At 29.3% G+C, this 10,358-nt stretch overlaps 2 protein-coding genes across 3 annotated transcripts in view; one reads left to right on the plus strand and one right to left on the minus strand.

The window, feature by feature from the left end:
- The window catches only part of LOC132939229 (2,3-bisphosphoglycerate-dependent phosphoglycerate mutase-like), a 54,059-nt gene that overhangs the window by 13,115 nt on the left and 30,586 nt on the right, over window positions 1–10,358 (plus strand). The gene's annotated exons all lie outside the window — the stretch shown is intronic.
- LOC132939231 (uncharacterized) overlaps window positions 1–10,358 on the minus strand; it is a 59,336-nt gene that overhangs the window by 3,695 nt on the left and 45,283 nt on the right. The window contains exons 1-2 of one of the 2 annotated variants that reach the window (XM_061006305.1): window positions 6,974–7,287; window positions 838–1,270 (exon numbers count right to left, since the gene is read on the minus strand). In XM_061006305.1, coding sequence (XP_060862288.1) covers window positions 838–1,224 — 387 coding nt within the window. In that variant the 5' untranslated portion in view covers window positions 1,225–1,270; window positions 6,974–7,287. Of the gene's footprint in view, window positions 1–837; window positions 1,271–6,973; window positions 7,288–10,358 lie in introns of those variants that run through there. The other variant, XM_061006304.1, reaches the window with a different exon arrangement.

Raw genomic sequence — 10,358 nt, forward strand, 5'->3', positions numbered from 1 at the left:
ATTTGTTTATCACCGTAGCAACAAATAAAAATTATAATATTATAATATTAATTCTACTTAAAGGCTATGATAAATAATAATAATTTAAAAAATCCAGACTGATACACCGTCTCCGCTCAGAATTGTTTTTCTTATACAATGATATTATATCATTGAATTCAAGTTTAATACAATCCATCATACATTGTCCCACTTGTAACCTACTGTACAGCAGAGCGACATCCACTTTTAGGGTATACGGACTTGTGGAAAAAATACCATTCGAAATAAAGTTTATTCGGGAATTTCGATTCGAGAAAAAGGCGTTCGGGAAAATAGGTTACGGGTTTTCGGATTTTCGGGCAAAATACCACTGACAATAACCTAATCTGACCGTCTCCGCTAAGAATCCTTTTTCGTGTACGATGGTATTATATCATTGAATTCAAATTTAATACCATTATCCATTATAGAGTGACCCACTTGCAAACCTACTGTACAGCAGAGCGACATCCACTCTTAGGTACCCATATTTTTATGTTTATGCTTAAGTTTCGTTATAATCTGTACTCTGTATGACCGTCTCCATTATAACATGTATTATCAAAATTATTTGCAAACAAATACATATTATGTGAATGTTGTAATAATATCAATAATTAACGCGTTCAATTATTACCTACAATGATACTGAGATGGCCCTTTTGTAGGGAAGAAGAACCGATAAAAATACTTCACCCGAAACTATTATGTACGTAGACGACCAACTACCAAAATAATAATATAACCTGCTGAACACCTATATAATATTATAATTAAGTTTTACGTTCGTTTTTTGTATCGACGCGCTATGCTCACCGTGTCCAGGATCCTTTTCTTGCGTTTCTCGATCATTTTCATCACCATGATCGTGGGACTGATGATCAACATGATCACCGCGATCGCGATCATCACTACGCCGGCCACCACGGCAGGCGCACCGTTTTCGTCGAACGACTTTTCCGGCGTCCCTTGATGATGGTGGCCGGTGTCCGTGGCCGCGGTCGATGTCGCGTTGCTGTCGCCGAACGCTGCGACCGAACCGCCGTACGGTTTGCTGCCGTACGGTGACGACGGCGGTTGCTGCGAGCTAGCGTTCACCTGGTTCAGGCCCCTCCGCAACAGCATCGCGCTAACCGTGCACCAAGCGATCACTTGCGACACCATGACCAAGTACTTGGCCAACGCGTTGCCGTTTATCGGCATCACGCTCGCTCTTCGGTTTCTCCGCAAACATTGCTGTCCATCGTTTCTGAAAAAATCGAGAATCGTACACTAAGTATGCATACCTATATCTACTTCTTGAATAACTTAAGATGACGCCATAACCAGTGACGGAACTAGGATTTTTTAATGGTGGATGCTATGTTGATAATAAAGCTCCTTAGGTTTACCTACTTATCATGAACAACACAACTTCGGTGTAGAAACAAATTTAACCTATTTTTTTGGTAGTTGCTTACATTAATACGTTTAGTTCTACCTTCTATACGTGATAGGTACCTGACATCTAAGTAATTTATAATTTAAAAAAAGTTAATATGCGGAGCGGTAGGTGCTTCAATTCCCAAGAAACCCCCTCCCCCCTTTAAATCCACCACTGCACCATACCCACATGGGCCACATGTGTTGTACTATTGTCTCCGTCTTACTATATAACGTACAGCATAGCAAATTTTACGTTCACAATATTCCTTTATTTTACTGTTATTTTTAAAATTAGAGTGAACTGACCATATATATTTGTATTGAGTGTAGGTATAATAGAATTTAAAAGTGATATTATTATTATATTATCTATCGGAGCTTTTATGGATATTTTAATTTTAAAGAAAGTTATGACTTATATGATCACTTAAAAATGTACAGATTTAAAATGCTCATTACTTGCTTCGCAATTAAAATAACAATACAAGCCTACCAGATAGCATAGATAATAAATAAGATAAAATTTTACCTTAAAATTACATAATAGGTCAATTCACTTTAATTTTAAAAATTCAGAGTAAAATGAAGTATTGTGAACCTACAATTTGCCATGTTGTAGGAACGTAAGACGGATACGATACAATGTAATGCGGATGTGGGGTCCTCTTATAAGTAACTCAAGTTCTATATCTAATATCTAATATCTATAGTATAATTAACGCGTATCACATAGGTAGACAATTTATGTATTATATTATAAGATCTTCTTATTGTTCTTATACATTTACCGGCTTACAAATACTATTTTGTATTTATTTTCTATTAGGTAAAAAATTTAATATTATTTTCATCTCTATCAATAATTAAGTAGGTACGTATATAGAACTATAGTTAGATAGCTCGTCAAGCTAGTCATTAAAGTATTTTTTTAAACAATTTTTAAACACATCCCGACTGACTCGGCCGACTTTTTATCTGCTTTATTTTTTTTTGTTTTTTTTCGGCGTCACAACAAATATTTTATCTTTGCAAATAGTTCCTTCACGAATTTATTATTTTTCAGTCGTTTTGTAGACTTTAGTTTACTAACACTCATCAGTCAACTATTCTTTGTACATACACTTATATTTGCATTTCTACATTTTATATTTTTAATACATTCTTAACGATACTAAGCAGAGTTCATACTTTAATGCAGCAGTCCCCACTAGGATTTTAGAAAGGGCCAAATATTATTTTTGAAAACTAATGAGGGCCGCATGCAGTAAATAAATTTAAATTTGCGTATAATATTGACCAAAGGCATATTTTTTCCGCCGGGACCAGGGTGTAAAGATTCCTAGTTTCTAGTTACATTTTAAATGATAATAATTATAAGTTATGTATCTATGCACTATTAACTAATTTTAAGCGTATCGTTCTTATATAAAAAAAATACCTTATACATATCGAGCAATAAGTAATAATTTAGTATGAATGAAAACAAGTATTGCATTGACACAAGTATTTCTGTTTTTTAAACGCACGTGTGTGATATTATATTTTAATTTTAATCTTGTTGTGTTAGGTATAACTTATAAACTTAAAATGCAAGTCAATACCTACGTTTTTACTACTTATAAAATCCTATATATCTGCAGGTTACTATAGCTTATGACGACTTGAACTATATACTATATAGTTTTAATACTATAATTGGATCAAGAACTGTAGGTATATAAACTATAAAGTTACAAATATACTGTAGTAGTTTAAGTATTTGTATAGCCTCTATCATTATATTGTAGGTACCTACCTATATTAATTATTTTACTAGGAGTGAAACCTTTATCATCCGATTTTATACAAATTAATCATTCAATTTAACACGTGCCCTAGTAAAATATATTTTTCTCAAAATAAAGTTTACATGCAGAAAATAAAAATGTATTATTGTACAGTATTACGTCTTAAATATAAGGTATTCAGAAAATTAAGTCCAGGCTTTTAAAGCATTTAGATATGATTATATGAACACCTTTCAACTCCCGTTAACGAGTGGATAAATATAAAATATAATAATTTCAAAATAATTAAAATTGTGCAATCTATTCAATTTAGTATTAGATTAATTTAATATTTTAAGATGTTTCAACGTTGGACAACATCATATCCAAATATTTAATTTATAGTGAAATTGAACGTTTATTATTCAAGACGAGAGTTTTATTCTCTTGTTGCTGAATATTAAAATCATTACAATTTAAAATTAAAATAAAAGTAACGTTTGCTTTTCTGGGTTAATAATAAAAATAATTGTATATTGATATTACACACATAATATGATTTAGGGGCTAAGCTCCCCCCCCCCCCCCAAATGTCCATAGCCCTCACAAACATTTCTTACATTAAGCTTATTCAATATTATCAAAGTAAGGCTTTAGCCCCGCCAAATCCCAAACGCTATTTGCGCCTATGATTACACACATATTATCCAGCCTGATCTGGGTAAAAATAACCATGATATAATTGATGTTATAGCACTCGATGAAAAATGTCATCTGTGTGTTTAAACTATATCGATTTTCTAATAATCAATTTAATACCTACGACTTACGTCCTACATTAATACATAACAGTGTCATATCAAATATAATTTTTTTTAAACCCCTTTAGAATAGCAATTAAATATTTTTATCAGTGGAGTATTCAATAATAGACAGCTTTTTTTTTTGCAACAAAGAATTTTGTGGAACAAATTTAATGTACCTATCATCTATTTTATTTTTATCTCGAGCCTCGAGGGTGGTATCCAGTGTCTCTTTCATGGGCCCACGCTTAGTACGTCATGTTTCCCCTCTGTATAGGCCTAAGTGGGTAAATAGTTTAAAGTAGAATTTTTGGCCAAAATGATATTGCACCCCCCCCCCCCCCCCGCCCAAAAAAAAAGACTAATCAAATCCGCTACTGCCTCTCTCCCCAAGACAAATCAAATCCGCTATTGCCCCTCTCCTTGTCTATATAGTAGGAGTAAGGGCCCTCTACAAGCATAGGCGGATATTTGGTCACATCCGTGGGGGGCTTAACATTTTTGTCTTATCCATTAGCGTAAACATACATTTTTAAACGCTTCAACCTACTAACTAGTGGCTACTCAGTACTCCTATTTTATTCTAGCAGAGGTACCAAGTATATATAGGTATATTAAAATACACAATTTATTTTGAAATCTAGTGTGGTTTGTTACATTCAGGGGGGGGCTTAAGCAAGGGGCTTACCCCCCCCCCAATATCCGCCTATGTCTACAAGTCTACAAGATTCTATATAGTATAGGGATATACCTACGACCTACCTATTGGCTAGCAATATAATTATTATAGTGCTTACTGATTGGGAAAAATATGATTGTCATTAGTTTTCGATTGAACGTTTCCATATTATATAGTGTTACGTGGTTTCCGGCCTTCTTGGATAGATGCCTTCTTATCAGTACAATACTACCTATAGTGACTAGTACCTAGTCTGTATAACGACCGTGGAAGCAGTGATTGACATTATAATATAATATATTTCTAGATTGTAATCGCCACAACAGCGAATGGCTTTGAAATCCTAATCACGTGTGTGGTTTGTTTGCAAAATATACGATCGTGTATTCGTGTCCTTGACTTTTTCAATAACGCGCGGACGCGCACTGCGCAGTCACGACTCGCGATGAACAACAACGAAATAATAAACAATAGATACCTACCTCATACCTACTACCTACTAATATAATAAAATTGAAATGAATCGTTATGATATTATAATAAATAAAACCTCAAACTTTCATTGACATTACCATCGTGCATTTTTTTAGATAATGACCTCGCGTACTTGCTCCTTTACGTTACTTATTCTAACAGAATACCTACTTAAATATTATAAATTCTTCAGGTGGTCGAATGGATCTCGTCATGCACCTCGTGAGTTTGTGGTTTGTTCCATACTTAGAAATTCAATATAATAAAGCGACTGTGACATTGTATACCATCTGCAACGACAATATTACGCTAACGACGACGCAATACGCATTGTTCACTATACGTCATAATCATTTATGATTTATCATACAATATGCATGTTTATCGTTTGTATAAATATTAGAAATATTATCGTAGATACTTAAATATTAGTCAACGTAGGCGTACAAAACAACAACTTAAAATTTTACAATGAAATCGTTTAATTTTCTAAATTGTGTTAATGTTGGTAATTTGTCAAAAAGTATGAACATAATTTTGATTATATTTTTAATCAAATCCATTGTATGTTAAACATATTTAAAGAACTTAAACGCAATAATTGCAGTAGTCATTACTTTTTTATACAACTAATTTATTATGGTAGCATACCTATAATATTATATATTATAATATATTTTTAATTATTCAACTATAATTATACATAATTTCCTTTAACAAACTATTGATAAGACTTTAGTACGAAATGAGCTTTGTACGTTTTTACGTCAGTCATACACTCATACCGGTGTAAAAATATTAATAAATTATTTATATTTTTATACAATTTATTATAATTGCGGAATTCAATGTTTGTAATCGTATATCGTTGATACTGTTAAGAAATGTTAATGTTTTTAATAGTATAGTGGCTTATGGCGGTATTAATTATAAGTATAATTATTACAAATTTATTTTATAACGGAGAATGACAAATATTTATTGACTTGTGTAATTTGTTACAAATAACAACACGTCTTATTGTTATTGATTAGAAAAAATTTAATTTTAATATTACAAGTGGAAATAAAAGTAAAACTGAAAATCATATTTTTAATCAACGGCTTTTTTTTTAATACGTATCCAAGTGACAAAAATACGCATTATACCTATGAATAAGCCAGCATAACTGTCTCTGTTATATTAGTAAGGAAAAATAAATAATGAATCGATCATTTTTAAATGAATAATAGCCAATAATTACACGTAAGAAAGTATATACATAGGTATTAGTCAGATCTCAGCAGAATGTCAAGTTAGTGTATGTACATATATTTAAACAAATGATTTTGGTAATTATGATTTATAATAAATATTATTAAGCATATTATAGTTATTAATTACAAGCATTTGAATAGTCTTAAATAAGTTTCAACGAAAACATGCAATTTTAAATGTTGAAAGAAATTAAATGATTTTTAGAAAAAAAATTATTTTTATCATATAACGACTGTATACAACAATAAAAAGGTTGGAAGTACAAAAATAATAAAATAAAATAATTTGTGATCAATTGTTCAACTACTCGTCACCATATATTGTTAACTTGATAGTATCGTGAATCATTGTATAATAATGTGGCCGATGCTGTTTGATTAATTGAAACAATATATATTTTCACAGTTCTTTAATTAACGTAGAGTATATATTCATATTTCATGCTGACATTCGAACAAATAGTAAACGAAAATGCAAAATGTCCAAAGCAAAAAACATATGCGTGATAACTGATAAAAGCTAGTATAATATGGATATAAGATACTTACTATTAAAACTAGGCGCGTATAGAAAAGAATTCGGTTGTGCGTTTATCATGTTATTATAATGTATTATTAAGTATTTGATTGACATTTATAATTTAAATGCGAATCCACATTGACACTGTACACAGTCACCGTTCGATTTTTGTCACTATGTCATATTATTTTGAGTACTTTTAATGAAATTTCTCAGTCAAACTCATCTCAGCGTACAATGTCCTGATGTCTGCTGGAAGAATATATAATATAAACTGCGCACAGAAACGTCCATGAGTCACTAAAACCGGCAATTTAATATTTTAGCGTACAACCTTAGTCGTTCCTATATTGTGAGCCACTATAATAGTGTTTATTGTTTTTTTCCCCCGATGCTGACGAATTGTATATGCAGTGTAGCCTCTATTGATTTCTTAACTGTTCATAGATTCTCGGCGATTTTGCTCTTATAATTTTCTTGTAGGCGGGTAGGCATCGATCACATATATTTTCATATTAAATCAATTATTTTATAATGTATAATAAATAATTTGTACATTGTATGCATTGAGAAATTATTGTTTTGTGTTTTTCGGGAAGGGGAGATGTAATTTTATTTAACAGTGCCTAATAAATATAACAAATATTTTTAATTGTATTATAATTTTTAATGTAGAACTGTATTATATAAACTTGTAGCTCAAGAGGATATTATTCTTCATAACTCAACTCTCTCTACCCTCGCAAATACGCCACTTTTCAGTGCAGCTCAGAATAAAACATGTTTTACGATACTTGTCATTCATCACAAATTCCATTACATTTTTTATCGTTCAGTTTGTATAAATTCATATTAAAATATTTTGTACCTATAGGTAATTAGAATTTTTTTTTAATTTGTAACGTTGTAATATGATAATATTGTTATATGTTATTATTATTTGACTATGCATAATATTTAAATAGTCCACAGTCCTCGTAATATTATACAAAATACAAAAAAATATCAAACTGGTAAATTTAATTTGTTTACGTAGATATTGTATATATATATTTATAGCTATTGCAACAATTGCAACTATTGCAATATGCAACCATATATATTTTTAATATGATTTTACCCAAAACCAGTATATTATAATAAAAGTATACAATTTCCAGAATCTATTTTAATTTTTAGTATAATATTAATTTGTTATTTCCATATTTTATAAATATTTAAACTACCATGGATAAATTAATATGTCAAACAGTTAATATAGGTATTTATAAATCGTCAGTATTCGCATGTTAATGTTTCGGAGAAAACCTTCTTAAAGTAACTAGATACGTTCCGTAAAATAATTTAGTTTTGACGTAGAAGTAATTTTTTACTTAAATGGTGTACGTTTGTACCTAAATATTCATACAAATTTATCACTTTTATATTTTCATTTAGATATAGTCATATAGGCATTATAGTACATTGTACATAGTAAAACATTCCGTATTTACGTCTGACATTTATTAAAACGAAAGATAGTGATAGTTCAATTTTTATTCATTTATCGGTTATTTGGTTTTGTCCTGTTTATTTTACTGATATACATTGTGCCTACGCATTACTTTTTATTTAAGATTACAACTTAACCTATTTTAATTTTATTCATTATTTTTATGATATAACGGGTGCTATATTATCCTAGTTTGAATGTTCAATTACTTAAAATTATTATACCTAGTAGTTTTCTTAAGTTACTATCAAAACCGGAGCTATGACATAGTGATTTACGATCTTTTAAATTCTGAAAAAGTTCAAATCTTTTACTAGATTGTTAGAGACTTTAATATCCTTAAGAATGCAATATAATATTTACCACAAATTATAATACATCTTTGTTTGAGCTTTACGCAATTGTTATCTTATATGTATGTTATATTATTGGTGTAAAAGCTGATTTGAATGTTATACATTATGAATGAGGTGTACGTGTAAATAAATTAATGAATATTGTTAATTGTACCTATGCAACTTATTTAATTACAATAATATATAATATAGATTGCACGCTGAAACAAGGGAATTAATATTAATAAATTGTTATGCGATACATTTTTTTCTATACAAATATTTATTTTAAGTATAAGGATCTGAAGATAGGCAGGTAAATCTATTTAAATTAATAATTATTTCATAGTTTTATATTTATAGGTTTATAATTATAAGATTTACACTTTAAATTAGAATCTGGTGTTACTTTTGTTTATCATAATTAAAAATTTGCTACCTACTTGTTTTCATTAGATAAAAATTACATCTAAAGATCGTAATGCAATATCATCAATATGTGTACATATTATTTTCTACATTTTGACCTAGTTAAAGAAGTTATTGATATATTTAGCCTAAAGACATATGACTATGAAAGTATGGCAAAATAATTTTGACATTCCACTGCACGTTTTCCTTAATAGATTTCATTCCAAACCATAGGCTATAATATAATATAAAAACCAAGTTATGTGATTTTTTTTATTTTAAGCTTATCAATGAAAATTTCTGAAATAATTGAGGAATTTAAATATTTATACGGTATGAATAAAAATTAATCAATTTGTCGGAACATTCTTAGATTTATAGATTTATTTAATTCTGTAAAAATTATTTTATTATCATGCAATATATTCATTAAGCATTTAGCAATATAATATTATAATAATGTATAATTTGTTTATTGCATATATGATATAATATGATATTTGGTGGTCACCTTCAATAATAATGTCAAACATGACATGTTTCTGAGGAGTTAAGACCTGGATAGTGATAAACCATTGAAATAATATTGAATCTGTAGTGATGTAAATTATAAAGTTGGTGTTGAGAATTACCAACCTATTATTTTTAATTTTGTATTTCATATTGGGTCCCAAGCAAAAATAAAAATAAACTCTTTTGGGTGGGTAGGTACTTTATATTTATATATTCAATATAATATTTCAAATAAAATAAAATTTTATGAAGCTTATAAAAATAATAATTTGAAATATAATAAAGATAATAACTAGATACAGCCAAGGTTGGGCCAGTTAATGAAAATAATTAACTATGACAAGTTAAGTTAATTTAATTAAATTTCCTTCAGTTAAAAGTTAACAAAAGTTGAGTTAATAAGTTAAAAACAAAAAAAATTTACTAATTACTGTCATCCATAGAAAAAAATACTAATAAAATTGGAAACTGAAAATGTCCGTAAACTCGATTTCTCATGTAACATTTTTCTTATTTTATTGTAATTAAAAAACGAATGACTGTAGATACTTGAAAATTTCACTGAATGTTTATATTAGCATTTTCTATACACCATAACATTTTGAAAATATTTGACTCTTTTTGAGCGGTTAACGGACATTGTGATTTTCAATTTTTTTAGTT

This window comes from Metopolophium dirhodum, chromosome 2 (assembly GCF_019925205.1).
Source record: "Metopolophium dirhodum isolate CAU chromosome 2, ASM1992520v1, whole genome shotgun sequence".
NCBI lineage: Eukaryota > Metazoa > Arthropoda > Insecta > Hemiptera > Aphididae > Metopolophium > Metopolophium dirhodum.